Below are 19,477 nucleotides of genomic sequence, written 5' to 3'. Positions count from 1 at the left end.
GATAGTTGGTTCTGCTTGTACTGCATCATTTCCATTGTGCTGTGGAGCACATTCTTTGTTGTGGTCTGGTCCTCCACTGTGCAGTGCATTCTTCTATCACTAGGAACTGTGGTTCATACAAGAACGGCTTATTTCAATGGCCCAAAAAGCACTTAGCACTAAAGGAAAGCACTCCATAGGGAAGGACCATCTCTGCAACAGATAAAGAAGGGCACAGCTGGAATCAATACATCAGGATCCAAACCTCCCCAGCTCTGTGCAGGTGCCTAGCTGGTCTTTAAACAACAGGCATTTCACTGACATCCATACACACGGTAGCAATAAGCTCTACAACAGAGGTAGAACAATTTTGGACCCAAGGGCTGAAAGAAAGCAACATCTAAGTGTGAAGACCTTTGGTGTGCTGGAAAACAAAAGTGGGGCAAGACAAGGGTTAATACTTGATCCGACACACTGGGAGCAAACCAAGACACAACAACATCCCCAGTACTTCAGGGGCTCACATGAGACTCAGCTGGTGTCTACGCAGGTCTAGGAAGTGATGATGGGCATAAGCCATGCCCACTACCTTCTCCCACAGCCCTAGCCAAGTGGTTGAGTGGTTTGCCTCAGTTGCCCTGCATGCAAAAGTGGACCAGCATCCCACTGGCTCAGTACAAGTGTCAGCGTTTGCCTTCCCTCTCCTTGCTTTAAGAAAGATTAAGAAACAACATTATATGCCTATTTGTTAATTTATAATGGAAATTACCCCCTTCTGCCTGATTATCTTTTTAAGAATGACTGATTTTTACCATAAATATCAGGTGGAAGATTCCTTGTGTGTTCATTCATTTAGGAAACTGAAATCAAACAGAAAAGCCTACAGAACGCCAGGAACATTTCATGAGCTCAGTGCAATTCTGAATGCTATTTGCATTTCTGTCACTCACTCTTAAAGCATTACAGTTGCAGATTAGCAATTACTGGTGCTCTGATTAGACTTCCAAAGCAGGTTGTCTCAGGATAAGTGATTGCACAGCATTAATCACATCAGGGTCCGTAGCATACAGTGATGTGGTAGGACAACGGGACACCAAGTATGCAGCATGAGCCAGCGAAAGCTAAAAATATTTCAACTCCTGCTCAGTTGGAAGTATAAATGGATGTCAGGAAAAGATGAATGACCAGCTATCTTATAAACTGAATGTATACAAATTAAGAAGACTATATCAAGGCAGTGGCGGACTGGGTCTAAAAATATTGGTTGCCAGGAGACAAAGGAGGCCCACCCACAACTATAAGGCTATCATTTAATTTTTATTAATTTTTATTTTAAACATATTGTCTAATGATTAAGGGGCCCCACTTCATCAGGGGGCCCTTGCCATCGGGCAAGGAGACCCAAAGGCCAGTCCGCCACTGTATCAAGGATTCAAGATTTTCATATTTATTTGAAATATTCATATGGTGCCTTTCTCCTGAAGTGCTCATGGCTGTTCACAAAAGATGCAGGAAGCATCTGGAACAGTTATTCATATTAAAAGCTTCTGAACCAACGACTAAAACATACTGAAACCAAATAATTAAATTCTACATATCTATCAATTCCATATCAGAGAATTTTCAAATGGACCCAGAGGTTATATTTTCAGTGCATCTTGTAATGACCTATCTTGATGCTACACTTGTAATCATACAATTACAGAGCAATCCTAAACAGAGTTACACCCTTCTAAGGCCACTTACTTGAGTGAACTTATGATTGGTATGAGTAGATGATACACAAGGCCTTGTGGAGGGATCTCATTTCCTCCTCTCTCACAATTTTCTCCTTCCATTCCCAGTTAAGCCCCCATAGCCTCTTCCTCCTTTCCCTGTTTCTTTCTCTCCTTCCTATCCACCCGCCTACTTACTTTGATCTTCCCCCTTGTCTTCATCTTTCCCTCTTTCCCTCCTCCTAGCAGCCTCTACCCAGGAAAACTATGGCTCAGTCACATGGCACCAGCCCACCAGACCCAGTTTCACAAAAGGAAACCCACAAGGACTTGCAGGGGCATGCAGTTTTCCATGAATCCCCATCCTATTTCCCTCCACCTGGCAATCCCCATATCCTCACCTTTCCCTGCTTCTTCTCTCCTTCCCACCTACCCAGCAACCTATTTTTTTTAAATCTGCCTCCAACTTCAGCTATATTTACTATTTACTTCATTTGTGCCCTGCCTTCCTCCGCAATGGGGACCCAAAACAGCTTAAGCATCATTTTTCTCTCCGCCACTTTATCTTCACGAAAAACCTGTGAGGTAGGTTAGGCTGAGAAAGAGAGTGATTGGTCCAGCTTCATCCAGTGAGCTTCCTCGGCAGAATGGGAATTTGAACCTGGCTCTTCCAGATACTAATCTGAAACTCTAACCACTACACCACACTGGATTCCAAGGGGTAGCTGCTGTTGAACAGAAGCAAGCAACCAGGTATGAGTGAGTCATGCAATTTGCATGGTAGCAAGTTACCTTGTGTTTGATGCCAGTCCCTGTCCCCAATATGTCCTCCCTCAAAGACCAGAACATTCCTGGAAAGGGCCCTGCTCCTTCCCCTTGCCTTTTACTGACAGATATCAAGGCTTGAAGACTGGCAATATCATTGTGGTTGTCTAGCAACAGCCATTGAGTGCATTTGTTTCTTAAACCTACACGCTCTGCTTCTATCATTTTGGAGAGTTTTAACTCCCAACAAATATTTTTAATTTCAGATTTTTCAGGTTTATAGAAAGATCTGTCTTGTCTGTTCATGGTCCCAATCTCCAGATTTAAGTACCCACAGATTCTCCATTGAGAATTAGATGTATTGATAACTCTGCTTAGCATGGCAATGGTTAGAATACAACTGGAGACCATCAATTGCAACATCTGCCTCTGCACAGAGTATCCATTGTCTTAAGCAGTTCATTGATAGTAGTGTGGTAGTAGTAGACATACAGTATTTCCAAGAATATATTTATTGTTTAAGTGTGCCTAATTTTGCCCATAATTAATATGCTACATGTGTATAATGATAGTACGCTATTGAAGAGGTTGATTTCATTGCTATGAAGTTTAATTCTCAACCTCTCTCTATTAATTGCCTTTATAAACCCTATACTATTTTGCTCAAAGAGCAGGTTTTCTCCATTGTGTGTGTGTGTTAAGTGCCATCAAGTCGTCTCCGACTCATGGCAACCCTATGAATCAATGTCCTCCAAAGTGCCCTATCCTTAACAGCCCTGCTCAGATCCTGCAAATTGAGGGGTGTGGCTTCCTTTATAGAGTCAATCCATCTCTGTTGGGTCTTTCTCTTTTCCTGCTGCCTTCAACTTTTCCTAGCATGACTGTCTTTTCTAGTGACTCTTGTCTTCTCATAATATGTCCAAAATATGACAGCCTCAGTTTAGTCATTTTAGCTTCTAGGATCAGTTCAGGCTTAATTTGATCTAAAACCCACTGATTTGTTTTTTTGGCGGTCCAGGGTATCCGTAACACTCTTCTCCAACACCACATCTCAAAGGAATCTACTTTGTCCATTACCCTACATAAATCCCATATTCTCTTCACATATTATGTAGTATAAGTGTTGCATAATTAGTGTTTCATAAGATTAACACTGCATTTGTACATACTCTTATTTGGGTATGTCCCATCACTGAACTATGTGGGTCTTTGGAGTAAATATGACAGGACTTAAGTCCTCAATCTTGGAACTTAAAACTTCTTAAATTCAGAAACACAGAGGACTTGCAGCTGTAATCTATACACACTTTGTTTAACTGGGCACAAAAGAAAAGCTTTTCATTTTTTTTATGATCTGGAGAAAATGGACAGCCTGCCCATTTCTCAGAAGATAAGCTCCGTTATGCTCGTCAAACAACTTTATTTTAAAAAGCTTTATTAGCATTTTAATAACCGTCCTTTCAATAATTTCTTTGTTTCTCTGATTGAATGGCTGGTTTAGCATAATCCTGCTAGGCAAAAGTTTTCATTTATCAACTGTCCATTCCAATTACAGATTGCATCAGTCAATCAAAGCACAGAGAGCATGACTTCTCCAAATCAAAATTGCCCACTGCCATCAAATGAACACTATTTAAAGCTGAACTGAGGACTGCTAGACATGTTACATTTCTCATACCCTCCAGATTTGCACAAGCTTAGGGCAACACATATATCTGCAATGTTTAGAAGCGCCAAAGAACAGAGGCTCACCCTCTTATATACATAAAGAGCCACCATTCTCGTGATACCAAGCTGCACATCGACCTACATGCAATGAAAAGCAATTATGTAACAAGAAAAACATCCAGTAAACCAGCCTTTACTTTGTTCTCTAGCATCCTTCATTTAACTGACAGGTTAGGGCACGGCCTGTTCTGGCTGGATACTTCCACACCTAAGCAGTATCCAGATATCATCATCCACCCTGATCAAACCCCGATCAGTTTTGCTGTTTTAAATACAGATAGCAGCAAAGACCTGGTGGAATTCCCTTCCCAGTAACATTAGGGCCCTGTGGGACCTTAAAGAGTTCCGCAGGGTCTGTAAGATGGAATTATTCCACCAGGCCAACAACTGAGAACATCTGCAAATGCTCCATCGGTGCTAGCATCCCTATCCCACCTCCCCCACACACACACTTTATGTTTTATCTTGTGGGGGTTTTGACTGCTCGGCCAAGTCTTCAGTGGCTATTATTATTACTTGAACGAGTGCCATCTTGATATATTTATTTATTTGTGGATTAATATGGTTATGTTGTTTTTAAATTCTATTGGAAGGTTTAAGTATTATTGTATTGAAGCAGATCAATTACTGTGGCTATGTTTCTAGATCTCGTATTTCACTAAAAAAAATACGTTATCTTGCTTAACCAGACACTTCAAGTAATGATACAACTTTGAATTGTGTTAGAATTCCTTTTTATTGTTAGTGCTTCAAGATTATTAATGAAAAGTAAAAAAAAAAACACTACTCTGAACTATCGAACAATCCTGTTGGCTATATTCCCAGAGTCCAGCTGATTTTAGCTGACTTCTCTCTGCGGCTTTTCAAATTCCTTTCAGGCTTCCTTTCCCATAAACAATCCACTCTCTCAGATATCACTCTCCCGTGCAGGCCCAAACTTAAAGCCTTAAATCTTCATTTAGAGTTTAAATCAATGCTGCAGTTTGTCAATATCTATACTTTTAACCCTAACAGTATTGTTATTGCTAAACTGTTGCCAGCCCTTGAGCCTGGCTTGGCTGGGAATGAGGGCAGGCTATAAAGATGAATAAACAATAATAATAATTTCAAACCCAGTTTTGTACCTGGTTTCTTGCCCGCATTGTATTAATTGTGGTTTCTTGCAGCATGAATCCACAAACTGCAGTTTGTTGAACAGCCCCTCCTGGCCTCCTGACCACAAAGACCACAGTATAGAAACGATCTCCTCATTGATGGGAGAGGAGCAAGAAGCAGATGAACTCAGACTTATTCACAATCCAAAATTTGTGATTTATGTCTGGCAGATAAGCCAGAGTTTGTTGTATAAACCACAGTTTAAACAAATTCAACCATATTAAAATGCTGGGGAAAGTTAAAGAAGGAAGTGAGGCTGCAACCAACTGTCTATACATTGGGAGCTTCACTGTCCCATCTTTCTATGCTGTTCTTTTTCAACAAAAACATCATAATGATGTACTCCCAGTTGTTGCTCATAGCAATAAGCTCCTTTCTTGCCAGCTTCTGTCCAATATTTTAATACACACACACACACACACACATGGATCTCAGTTATGTTAGCATGTCTAACAATCCTATCATGACCCAAAATAAATTCTGCATACTGGACCTTTTTCAAAAGAAATATTTGATCCCACTGCTAATGAGACCTACCTCTTTACTGTGGCAGAGATGAAATGGGCAGATTTTCTGAGCTTCCTCTTTGGAAGCGATCTGGAGTTCAGTGGCCTGCTCCATATATGTCAGCCCTGTCAGAATCTCATCCTCCAGCAACGTCAGATCTTCATAGCTGATGGGCCAGTTCAGTTTTTCTAAAGCCTGCAGCAAAGATTCCTTGTTGTCCAGGTATGAGACTTGATGGTCCTGTCCATACCTTAAAAAGAAAGAGCATGCAAAATTCTGATACTGTGTCACTGTGGTTGCTATGTTCATTCAGCAGGATAGTAGCTACAAGTATGGGGGCAATAGGACTTGGTTTCCACTTTTTGATAAAGACTCAGAACCTTTAAAACGGGTTTGACATGTGCCAGATTTCCAGGCATGGAAATGTAGCAATAGAGTAAGCTGCACCAGATTAATTTTGGCTGTTATAAGCTGTTAAAACCATAAGGATCTGCGATGAAAACTGATGACAGATTAACTTCATATAATTCTGAGAAAAATATAAGAAAAAATCTTTGATGATAGATGTATCAATTGCCGTGAGCCATGATAGGCACGGGCAATGGGAACCTCGGTATTCAATTAAAGGTATTCTGGATCAATCTATTACTGGGTTATCCCTCCCTTCCTCCAAGGATTCAGGGCAACATATATACATTATTCTCTCTCCTCATCTTATCCTCAATAGTTAAGGTAGGATGAGATAAAGTAAGCAGACCAAGGTTTTCCAGTGAGGTTCATATACTAGGAGTTCTATGAACAGATCACTCGCAGCACAAAGGGAGGGGGCTTTTAAGCCTCCCCACTCCATTTTCCCAATAAAAAATGGCCAAGGAAGCACTACTTGCCCTACTGTGGGGGGGGGGGGAACCCCATAAACTGGTATCAGGTGTATGTGCATTTTCTCAGTGGGACAAATAGAGCTTCCCCGGGGACATTTTTGATTGGGGAATGGAGAAAGGTGAAAGCTTGCCTCTTCCCATGGTCCTGATCTGAATTGGGTTCCTGTATTGCTAGTGAGTTTAATAAAAAACACTGTGTGCTCCCAAGCATAGAACTCCCAGAGTACAGTGTAGTCAGGAGATCTGACCCTGGGTTTCTCCATTCTGACTCCCTATGGCAACACTCCACACTCCCCCAATATCGTCTGCTGTAGCAGCCCTACTCAGCTGAATGAGGTTCAGTAAAAGTTCTATCTTGCAGACATGTAGAAACAGCATCTGCTTGTTCTTTCATCAATGGCCAGATGAAGCTTCCTTATACGAAGTCAGACCACTGATCTCTGTCAGGCTCAGTATTGCTTACTTTGACTGGCAGCAGCTTTCTAAGGCCTCTGGTAGAGGCCTTTACCATCACCTACTATTTGATCTTTTTAACTGGAGATCTTTCTAATCTGGGATCTTCTGGATCTTCTCCTCCTATCAAGACTCCCATTCACACTCCTGCCTTTCTCTCTTAGCTAGCTCAATGGAGAAAAGTACCAACTACCAACCATGTCCTCATTGGCTCTGGGGTGGAGGAACTTAAATAGTTCCTCATAGTCCCTGCAAGTCCCTCCCACTTCCTCTGGTTTGTGGGGAACCAGCCAATTCTGGTGTTGGCTGACTGTGGCCCCAACCTGCCTTTGCAGTGGTTGTGGGATGGGCATCAAATCCCCCATCCAACTCTGACTCTTGACAGTGAAGACCACCGGAGGTCCCATGGAAGTTTCTCAGTGCAGAACATAAACATTATTAAGTAATCTAGGCAAGTACTTTAGGTATCCTCCAGTTAGCTACCTTAAGGTTTGAATGTAGGTTGGATACATTTTTTATGAACACAGGAAGCAGCATGTTTCTTACTTCCATCATTCAGTGAATGCAACACTTATTATTTGCATTCGTGAAACAGTCACCAAGGATCAAGAACTACAGACCAAGCTTCGTTTCAGTCCCCAATGGCACACTCAACAAATGGATCTGGGGACTACTGAAGATGAATCTGGGAGTTATCGAAGAGCCAGATGCATATATTAAGTAGCACTCAGTGCTGAATAATGGTAGGATACATTTCAGAAGACACTGAGCATCTCTGGCTTCCATTCTATCAATATTCTAAAAGTTCCTGAGCTGTAAAGCTAGAAAACAACATCCTTACTTGTCTTTTTCCTCCTGAGATAATGCTCTCCAAACAATTAGATCGAGGCGCCTGTTAAAAAAATTCAAGTTTCTCAGATCAGTCCATGCGGGGCTGGGTAGCTAAATTTCATTAAATAAAATGGAGCACACTGTTGTACAGGTGTCTATAACAAGTTGTATTCCAAGAAGGTAACGTGGTAAACTCTATTCTTAGTCAACATCTATGATATTCAAATTATTATTACTATTATCGTGCCAATAAAGGTGACTGAAACTGAACTGAAATTCAAATTATCATTTGAAAATAAAAGTGACAGGAAAACATCTCTCACAGTAGCAACATGATCATTTCCGGACCATTGACAAATAGAAGCAAACCCCATTGCTGCCTACGAGAATTTCCCATCCAGAATGTAGTGTTATAACTAAGCATAAAGCTAATTAAAAGTTACCAAAGATTAATGTTCCAGCCATGTTACACAATTGTTTGTTTGCCGTCAAGTCACAGTTGACGTATGGAAACACCATAGGGTACTCAAGGCAAGAAACATTTGGAAGTGGTTTGCCATTGCCTGCCTCCACCTCATGACCTTGGTATTCCTTGGAGGTCTCCCATCCAAATACTAGCCAGGGTCAGGGCTGAGAGTGTGTGGTGGCCCAAAATTCACCCAGCAAGCTTCCATGGAATGAGTGGGGATTTGAACCTGGGTTTCCAACATCTTATCCTCTACACCACACTGGCTCTCCATGTTACCCAATGGCTTGTTTCAAAAACCTACCATACAGCTGGGGAGGAGCTACAGCCTGGGGGTATACCTGTAACATACACACTTCATACTTAAGTAGAAAAGTCTTTCATTTGTACATGATCCAAGACAGTGTATATATATTTCTGGAAGCTCTAAACCCTTGAAAAGGAATGTAAACTATTTTATCCACTAAGACATTGAATAACGCTACTCATATTTTCGTTGTTCAGCTCATGTATTTTTTGAAATAGGGTTCTATCTACAGCAGCTCATGACCCAATACATGTGTTAGACTCCAATCTTGCACGCACTCACCAAGGAGTTTAATTCAAGAAAACATACTTAAGATTGTGCTGTTAAGACTTTAAAGTGCTGCCGGACTCTGAACTATAACAGATTAAAGGGGCTTCAGGTGTGGAGCTCACTGTAAGGCACAAGAGGTGCCAAACCACGAACACTAGTAGTGGGACGCAGGTTATCTTATGGCTGCAAGCTGAAGGAAGGAGGTGCAGGAGTTCTCTTTCTGCACTGCAGCACCACTGCTACGGATGGCCAGAAGGGATACTACAGCTACCTACTTAGAGGGAATCTGATGACACAATAGGCAAATAGGGTTCTGCCTGATCCTAGAAACCTGCCAACTCTGGGCTTGTTCCTTAGTCTTGCTGGCTCTTAAGACTTCCCACAACTCTGGTCTGACGTTCATATTTCCAATACATGGGGTCAAAACAGAAGAAATGCTGAGATCCCCAAACAGATCCTACCAGTGTCCCTGAAATGCTAACAGAAGACACGCAGAGGGCCCACCCAGCTGCTTGGGGAGAGGCTTCATACTTCACCCCCATGCAGTCGCACTGAAACTCTCCTCTGCATTGTTATTAGCTTTCAAAGGACAGTAATCTCATCTCTCTTTCCCCCTATGAGCGCTAGCAGGAGGAGGAGGAATAAGTTTAGATCAGCAAATGTACAGGCCGAGCAGGAACACATTATACACACAAGAAAACCATAATCCAGAAAATGTCTACAATTTAGCACCTTTGATATCCATGGAATTAGAGTGTTTAACTGATTCAAATGGGAATTAGCTGTGATCAACTTTCACTTGACTAAACCTGTAAAATGACCATTCAAACTGCAGATAGATTGGACATCTGAACAGAATGGTTACTGAACGAACAAATGCTTATTTATTTATTTTCAAAGCCATTGGCCATAGCAATATTTGTATGACATTTAAAAAAAACACGCTCAAATTAAAATACTCAAAACGCATGCTAGTAAAATTTTGGGCTACCTTTAGCAGGATTCTATTAAGGCATCATATTTCTGACAGCAAATCGGCATTCCATTAATAAAATCCAACTAATTTTAGTAGTTGCAGCTGCAAACAGAATGGGTCCCCATCATTCCCTGGGGCTTCTGGTATAGGTTACTGAGAAATGAGACCTGTAGAAGGTGGGTCTAGTAATGTAAAATAACTGCAATCAAGTGCCAGAGTCCTCAAGTGCAACAGCCTGATGGAATCTGGCAGCAACCTTGGACTAATCCATCCTTTGCTGAACTGCAGCTGTGTCTCCCAGCAGTGTAGGGCCAGAACAACCATAGTAAGCCAGAGGCATCTGTGCCTTTCAGGGAAAAACAAAGCCCCCTAGGATAATGTGTCGGTCTCATGTAGAGAACCTCTTAGTTTATTCACAAGCGTGAAATCTGTTAGCTGGGGTATTTGTTTCTGTCTGTTAGACCCTTGCTAATTTTTCTACGCCTGCAATTATTTTCATAATTCTTCACAGCTTCAAAAATCAGGGTCGGGGGGACTTCTTGTTCACTGCAGAGCAGAAACCCTCATCTGGATTACATACTAATAACATTTAGATTATTCATCTGCAGAAGAAAAGTTAATGTCATGCAATCTATTTTTTTTTGCTGCAGTTGTTAAAGCTATTTGCATGCAAAGACAAACTGTGCGATTTAGCAAGTGTCAAATACATTTGTGACCAATCACAATTCAGAAAGCTGTGCCACAGCCCTTGCAAATTCAATTCCCAGAAATGTTAATGCAGCATTCATGGCACAAAAGACGAGACAGAACAGATGCTGGAGAGTGAAAAATTTAGTTAGCGCTTGGTCATTTACAAACTCCATTTTGAATCTTGGCTTGGATATATTTTTGCTTGGAATGGTCTGATGGGAAAATAGTAACTTTTTAAAAATATGATGCTATTTTGGGACTGGAGGGGTCCCCCGCCTGCAATGATTAACAGGAGATGTAGTACCCATAGATCTTGATGCCCCTACTAGGACAGTGGTAGGTAAACTTATTAGACAACAGAGCCAAATATCAACAGTACAACGATTGAGATTTCTTTTGAGAGCTAAAACACCTTTTAACAACCATTCATGCACGGAAGGTTTTGCCTTGGATTTGCCGCTCTCTAGATGCATATTTTCCCCATCTGCATTCTCAAAACTCTGCAGGGGGGCTTATTGTTGAGTTTTGAGAATCTGGATGGGGAAAATGTGCATCTGAGTGGCAAATCCAAGGCAAAACCTCCCATTCATAAATGGCCAATAACCCCCCATGCAGAGTTTTGAGAATCTGGATGGGGAAAATTTGCATGTAGAGAGTACAAATCCCAAAAAGAGAGTACAAATGAATCAAACATGGCTTCGCCCCCCGGGCCCCGACGTCGTCCTCCTCCTCCTCGCCGCCACCGCCTGGGCTCCTTCCTTCCTTCCCTCCCCGGCCGGCATGCTGTCCACCCGTCCACCCATCCTCAGCGCCTCGGCCTCCTCCACCAGCCAAAACCAGCGCGAAAAATTCCACCCGCTGATTGGCTGCCGCCGCCCGCCTTGGCACCACCGGCTCTCGAGCGCCGCGTGCAAAACCCGGCCGCGCTGTGAGGGGAGGGAAAGGGGGGAAGAGGAGGAGGAGGGCGCTTTCCAGAGCCGCACTCAAGGGGCCAGAGAGCTGCATGCGGCTCACGAGCCACGGTTTGCTGACCACTTGGGCAAGTTTGGGCAAACGAGAGAGGGCTCCAGAGACGTTGGGACAGGTAGTCCAACAGAGCCTTAGCTTGGAATGGTGTCAAGAGGGAAATAATTTAGCCCCAAGCTGAATCAAATTGAGTTCAAAATAACTTGTTTGGGGGTGAGCTAATTCCACATTCCCCCCCCCCCAATCAGCATCCATGGCAGCTCACCTATCACTGCTTTAGGTAGATTGCCAGCTATTACTGAGTTCCTTATTAGGAAACTTCTGGTAAGTTTTAAAGAACCTCAGGTTCTTAAGAAAATAGTGTTGACATATATAATTAAATAGCTAATTGGCATGGCTTTGCAACACTTTTTTTTTCTTGTTTCTTGGGGGGGAACGGTTGCTTTTAAAATACACCTGTAGATAACATAAGCATTGCTTTGTATCTGGCATGAAAAAATGCTGATGCTTTCCAAGGTAAGTATTTCTCTGAGTAAAGTTTTTATCAGCAGCAACTGCCTCAAAATCTTCTGCATGTTACAACAAATTCTTGAGGAACCTCAGCCAAATGATGATGCAGAGGAAGACTTAGTTGACCATAGCAGAATTCCTGTACAATCTAACCAAAGGAATTTAATGAAGGCAGCTTTACATTTTTTTTTCATCTGTCACAAGTACCAGCAGCAGTGGCAAAGAAAGCACCATCTTACAGGTGGCATACTAACATCTGTATGTATATACCCTGGAGCAATTATACTGGGAAGGCATGATTTTGAAGACATGCAGGATTAAATCTGTCATTTAAAAGCTGCCCAAAGTACAGGTTGTGGAGGAGAGGGAAATGGGCGCATCCAGGACACCAGCTGTTCTAGAAGGCATAGATGCAATGTCCGCCAACATGGAGCAGCTTGAAAACTTCACTGCCCTATATGTGATTAATCTTCAACACATGCGCAATGTGAATGTGGCATGCACTACATGACGCCAACATTTCCCCCTCCTATTGCTACCAGGCATGTGGGGTTGGGGGCAGTATAGGGTTGTCAGGGCCCACCCAGCAGAGATGGGATGGTAGAGTTGCCAGATCCAGGTAGGGAAACTTCTGGGGAGTTGGGGATGGAGCTTTGGGAGGACAGGGACCTCAGTGGGGTACAATGACATAGAGTCCGCCCTTCAAAGCATCTGTTTTCTCCAGGGGAACTGATCTCTGCAGTCTAGAGATGAGCTGTAATTCCAGGGGATGCCCAGGTCCCACCCAGAGGCTGGCATCCCTAGGGCAGTGTGAGGCCACGTGGAGGTTACTGGGCAAACAGTTCAACTGGTTAGATAGCCAAGATAATCAAACTTGATACGTGGGAAATTTCTGCTGATCAGACTTGCCTTTCATATGTTTTTATGGCTTCCTGCAGCTTCTTCTTGTAGACATCAAGATCTACTGCCTGAGGATTAATCAACGTCACACACTTCATATCATTGCTCACATGAGCAAAGGGGAAGACCTGCAGCAGAAAGGAACCAAGACTTCAAAACATTGCAGTATTCACGTCCAACATGGCTGAGCCCAGACATGAAAAGTCTAAAGACTCACTAGAGTAAGTTACAAATAAGCTAAACTACCAATGTAAATAAACATTCATCTCACCCCATCCCAATTTATTAGAAATCCAAATCACCGTTGGGTGGGTCCAAAGAGCTAACCAAACAATAAATGCAGACCTGTTCCACTTTTCCCTTCCACTGAAGTCCTTTCTGAACCCAGAATAGTTTATTCTCAGGGTTACAGGACCCATTTATATATTGATTTCCTTCATTTATAGACTGCCTTTCTCACTGAGACTCAGGGCAGATTACCAAAAAATAAGATAAAAATCAGACGGCATAAAATATCCAGTAAACAATGTAACAGGACCAGGATTACAAAAATTAGGAAAACTGCCTAAGGGATTACATACCATAACCAATGCAGAAAATGGATTACAATGGTAGAAGACAGTGCAGTAAAAGCAAGACGACACATATAATAAACATTGCAATGGACTACAATGCTATTCCTTATAAAAGCACCCTCCTGGACGGTTCCATTTTACTGCAATTCTGATCCCTTTATAAAAACGTTTCTGCTTTGCACATTCTGCAGAGTGATAGAAGTGTAGGAGCCTTCCTGACCTCCTCAGGCAGGCCATTTCACAAGATGGGAGCCTCAACAGAGAATGCATGTGTATGGGCACTTGCTGATCTTACCCATTTGCAGGGTGGCACTATCACAAGATGGGCCTGAAGCTACGTGGACCATAGGGTGGAGCATCTTGGGAGAGGTGAGCCTGCAGGTATGTGGGTCCGAGGCCATTAAGGGCTTTGTAGGTGCTAACCAATACCCTGAACTGAACCTAGTCACTGATCAGTAACCAATGGAGTGACTAGATAGGGGATGAGAGAGACACAACTGAGAATGGGCGGGGGGAAAGAAACCCGAAATTAAGCCTTGATTAACTTTGCTTTGGGATCGAGGCAAAATTTAAATTAGTTATAAAACAGGTCCCTAGAAAGGTGGAACAAAGGCACAGTGGATGCGAAGTGAGTGCTGAGGGGCAGGAAAATCACAAATAAGTAAAAAGTTAACTGCGGAGCAGTCCCATGGGGATCGTGCAGCTAATAATCAAACATACTCTGGTTTCTCTTCAGATCGTATAATCAAACATTAATGGCCTGTGATTCATACAAAATCTGTAGTTACCCATCTGTATTTACTTATGTTGGACTTGTCTCCTTTGTGACTTCTCTGCTGTATTACAAGGTTGAATATTTAATGGGAAATTAATCGTATACTACTGCAACATTAAGGGAGAGCACATTTAAAATACTGTGTCTGTTATTATTTATTCTTTCCTCAGGATTTTTTGGTATAATTTTTTCTCATTTTCTCCATGTAGTTTGGTAGAGGGACTCTTGTCCTCCATCACACAACAACTTCCACAGCCAAACAGGGATTTAAATCTGGTTCTTACACACTTAAACGAACATTTCCTTCAATGTATTATGCTGACTTAGCATAATCTTCATAGCTAAATTTTATCACATGCCAGAATGACTTCTTATGCTGGTTTAACTGAAATCCTCTAATTATTCAATATTTAGTTTAAACCACGTGCACTGCATTTACGTGTGGGCATAATTTGCTCAACACATGTTTATACTCACCTCCAACTGAGTTATGAGTTTCATTTTTCATATTTATATCCCCATCTTTACTTATGTACTTTATTTACTTATTTACTTTATAAAAAAGAAAATCCCAAGGCAATCAACACAATATTATGTTTTGGATCCTCCCATAATACTAGAACGCGAAGTCATCTGTTGAAGCTGAAGGGTGACAGATTCAGAACAAATAAAATGAAGTATTTTTTCACACAACGCATAGTTAAATTGTGGAACTCCTGCCCCAAAATGTGGTGATAGCTGCCAACTTGGAAGGCTTTAAGAGGGGCGTGGACATATTCATGGAGGAAAGGGGTATTCATGGCTATTAGTTAAAATGGATACTAGTCATGCTGCATACCTATTCTCTCTAGTATCAGAGGAGCATGTCTATTATATTAGGTGCTGTGGAACCCAGGCAGGATGGTGCTGCTGCAGTCGTCTTGTATGTGGCTTCCTAGAGGCACCTGGTTGGCCACTGTGTGAACAGACTGCTGGACTTGATGGGCCTTGGTCTGATCCAGCAGGGCCTTTTTTATGTTGTTATGTATCTTCCACGGGAGACCAATTCCTTTCATTCTTGGAGTGCCATAAGACGCATCATCGTCCAGTGGGAGTTTCCTCACCTATTGGAAGGGAACTGCTGGATCTAATCCAGTTGGCCTCAGCAGGCCTTGCAGTCCTGCCCTCTTCTTTTGTCACCTGCAAATAGGCTGGGCTGCTGATGAACATTCAGGAGGTTAAGTAGGGATTAATCTCAGCAGGTGATGCAAGTGTTAATTGGGAAGGCTAATGCAAAAGTCACATTTGAATGGTGCATAATTGTGGGAAATAATTTCCAGTCCATGGCATGGAATATATCGCTTAATGGCACAGGGGATTAAAAAAAACTCTGAGAAAATAAATGCTAGTCTAGGGGTATGCAACCTGTGGCTCTAGAGCCAAATCTGGCTCAGCATAGAATGAAATATGCCTTTATAAAAAATGAAAGCTGTAAGTTAAGGTACACTGGAGGAACAGGTAGGGTGCCAGAATAACCAATATATGAAGGGAATGGCAGGCAAACATCTTATAGGGCTAAAGGGCCTCTTAGAGATGCATTACCAAAAGAGGTGCAAGTAAAGAAAATAAGTAAAGATGGAGGTATAAGTATGAAAAATGAAACTCATAACTTAGTTGGAGGTGCAAACAAAAAGAATTGCAAGTAATTAAATACAAATCATGCACAAATTTATGCCAGTGCACTAATACAGTCATGTAGAGTGCTCCTGAGTATTTTAGACTTATTGTGAGAAATCATGTGTGCCACTTCCTAACAAAGAACTCCCAACAACTTTGAGTTTGGGTTTCTGAGCTTTGTGTCAATGATCGGACGAGTTGTACAGTTTCAACTGAATGCAAATGGGCTTTATCGCACTGGCTCATTGTTGAATTCTTGCCCTTTAATTATAAAAGGATGTTGACCCCTGTGCTAGTTTCAAGGGAGATTCAGAGCTTTGATCATCCGTTTTAGTATGGCCTGGGCCATACAGCACTCAAAGTGTCTTCTGTTGCTGTGGCATACACAGAACCTTGTCAAGCACACGAACACCCCAAAAACACAGTGGTCCAGCAGAGTCTCATGGCCTTTTCCAAGTGACTCAACTCTGTGTGTTTTGTAACATGCCAGTGACATAGCATGTAACGCTTGTGACCATCACCCACAAGCATTTTCAAATACTCAGCAGCTGCACTCTGACACCTACTGCCAAATAAGGGTGGGGAAGACAAGGAATGCTCCTATAAGCGGCAGCTTCTGTTCAATTTTCTCAGACAGTAATCATTTTGCTGTGACTTCCATATATGCTTATACACATCAGGCAGAGCCAAAAACAGCTCACTATATTTCACAAATACGTTCGACAAAATCAAAAAGCAACTCCTTCTTTCAACAGTTTTTCAGCAATACCTGCAAAGATGTTTACCTATTAATGTCTGTACCCTTATAGCAGAAATGTTTGCCTATTAATGTCTGTACCATTATAACACCATGGCACCCACCGTCACCTTTTATGGAGCCCACCAAGTGCTTTTAGGAAGTGGGTTGGGCCAGGTAGGCCTCTTGCTTTAACTCTCAATAAACTCATCCCATTGATTACTTAACCCTCAGTTGGCTGTGATCAACCATGTGAAGGAAGAAAGAGTAACTAGAAAGAACAAATGGCACCAAAGCAACAGCAAATATGGCAGAAACAGTACAGTATTGTTACCACCGAATAAATCTGGCAGAAGTTCTAGATACGCACTAGGATTGCCAACCTCCAGGTGCGGCCTCCCAGAATTACAACTGAACTCCAGACTTCAGAGATTCCTGACGAAATGGCAGCTTTGGAGTGCAGACTCTATGGCATCACATCTAAATAGAGCTTCCTCTTACCCCAAAACTCTGCCCTTCCCAGACACCACCCCCAACCTCCAGGAATTTCCCAAGCTGAAGTTGGCAACCTTACCCCCCCTCCCAAAAAAGGCACTGCTTTTAACAAACGGAAGACTATTTGGCTCAACCCTGACTGTACATAACATGTACTCTGCCAGGAACCAGAAGCCAATCATTCGATACTTGCATTCAAAAACAGTTACTCAATTTGGAATATCCCCAGAAACGGCATTTAAAAAAAAGACTTACGTCATCGAATACTTTCGAAACAACGTGTTTGTCTAGAATTGGAACGTATTTTGCTGTGCGGGGAACAGCTGTTGGAGCCAAGGCATCCATTATGGTGAGTCGCCTAGCAACCAAACCATGAGTCTTTAGCCACTCAACTGAAGTATCTAAAGGCCTTTATTAAAAAAAAAGAGAGTACAGTGTAATGAGACACAATAAAACATTCGATTATTTTTTTAAATGGGTTTCTTTCACCATATCTGTACTTACTCACTATTCTTTATCTTCTCCGGCTTTTGAGTCTTCAGCTCTGCATGGGAGATATTTTTAAAAATAAGAATGTTACATAGGTTTGCATGTTTTGGGCCAGTAATGTGGGGCAGTCGACAGAATAGAGTGCTGGAGATAACAAGTCCCAACAGAAATGGGAGGCAAAAGAACAAACTGGCTTGCATGAAGCCTGAGGAGGGTGAATGGCAGGTATGTTGATGGGAGAGATGGGCATGTAATTAGAAGGCGCTGAGAGGGCCCAACTGGCAAGTTGCACATGAACACATGAAGCTGCCTTATACTGAATCAGACCCTTGGTCCATTGAAGGCAGTACTGTTTACTCAGACCAGCAGCAGCTCTCCAGGGTCTCAGGCTGAGGTCTTTCACATCACCTACTTGCCTAGTCCCTTTCACTGGAGATGCTGGGGACTGAACCTGGGAACTTCTGCATGTCAAGCAGATGCTCTACTGCTGAGCTACGGCCCCTCCCCAACCTGGCTACTGCCAAAGCACACAGTCCCATTCTAAGCAGAGTTACGCCCTTCCAAGTCTCAGGTCAGATCCAGCAATGCTGGAATGGGACCAGTGGGCTACTGGGGTGGGTGGATCAATGGTGGGCCTTGGGGGTGTCATGAGTCAGCCTGCAGAGAGTCAGCCTGCAGAGACCTCCTCTGATGAAGAGGAAGTAGAGGCCATAATAGAGGATCAGCCAAAGTCAGGAGATGACTCACCATGTCTGCAGCCTGCCAGCTCAAGGACTCCAGTTGGACCTGACACCTTGCAACATGCAGTGTCTCCAGAGGCCTCGCCAGGGCCACTGGAGCAGAGAAGAAAACAGGTCCGTCTGGCAATGCAGCAGAGACGGCAGAGTGCTAGGCTGAAGGCTTTACAGAGGAACCTCCCCAGTAGCAGTGATGAGGAAGAGCAGGGCTGAAGCACCACCTGTGAACTCAGCCTCATCAGCATCAGCTGGCTGCTACAGCAGCAGGGGAAGGGATTTAAGCCATCACTTAGGCTTGGCTGTTGTGCAAGCAACTTGTCACCAACCTCCTTGAGTACCTGCCTTGTTTCCCTGCTATCCTTTGGATTCCTGGTATTCTGACTTCTTGGACTGACTCTGACTAACGCCTTGGACTTCCCTTGCCTGTATTGATATCTCGGACTCTGCCTTCACTGTGAATGACCTTGGACTGTTCCCCAGACTACGCTTACAGCCCTCGCTCCTCGCCTGTACCACGACAGAGGGCAACTTTCAGCCTTTGCTCTGCAACCTTGAGCAATTCACCACAACAGGTAGAACTTGAGACCACCAGTTCTATTACTGGCTGCTCCTGAGGGTATGGAAGCTTGCAAAACTACACAAGGCAGGGTTCCAGAACCACCTTCAGGTGGGACCCCCACTAACTCCACCTTTTTCCACACAGGGAGGTGGCTACCACCAATGGCTCACCTCCAATCCTTCCCATTAGTGTCCTCATGGGTGCCACCTGGAGCACAATGCCAAGTGCTGGCACTCTCAGACACGGCTTTCCACTGCCAACCGCCAGCCAGCCACCCTTCTGGGTAAATTAGCAGGGTGAGCAGCGACCGTGGACTGTTGCCTGGAGGGCAAAAGAGCAACAGGGGCTGCTGTGGC

General features: G+C 43.1%; 1 protein-coding gene across 1 annotated transcript in view; it reads right to left on the bottom strand.

Moving 5' to 3' along the window:
- Positions 1-19,477, bottom strand: part of VWA3B (von Willebrand factor A domain containing 3B) — an 82,872-nt gene that overhangs the window by 19,561 nt on the left and 43,834 nt on the right. The window contains exons 18-22 of the mRNA XM_056862166.1: positions 17,841-17,880; positions 17,592-17,745; positions 13,109-13,227; positions 8,025-8,075; positions 5,880-6,099 (exon numbers count right to left, since the gene is read on the bottom strand). Coding sequence (XP_056718144.1) covers positions 5,880-6,099; positions 8,025-8,075; positions 13,109-13,227; positions 17,592-17,745; positions 17,841-17,880 — 584 coding nt within the window. The remainder of the gene's footprint in view (positions 1-5,879; positions 6,100-8,024; positions 8,076-13,108; positions 13,228-17,591; positions 17,746-17,840; positions 17,881-19,477) is intronic.

Source organism: Euleptes europaea, chromosome 16 (genome assembly GCF_029931775.1).
Source record: "Euleptes europaea isolate rEulEur1 chromosome 16, rEulEur1.hap1, whole genome shotgun sequence".
Taxonomy (NCBI): Eukaryota; Metazoa; Chordata; class Lepidosauria; order Squamata; family Sphaerodactylidae; genus Euleptes; species Euleptes europaea.
Note: the sequence above shows the minus strand (reverse complement) of the source record. Positions and strands in the feature narration are given on the sequence as shown.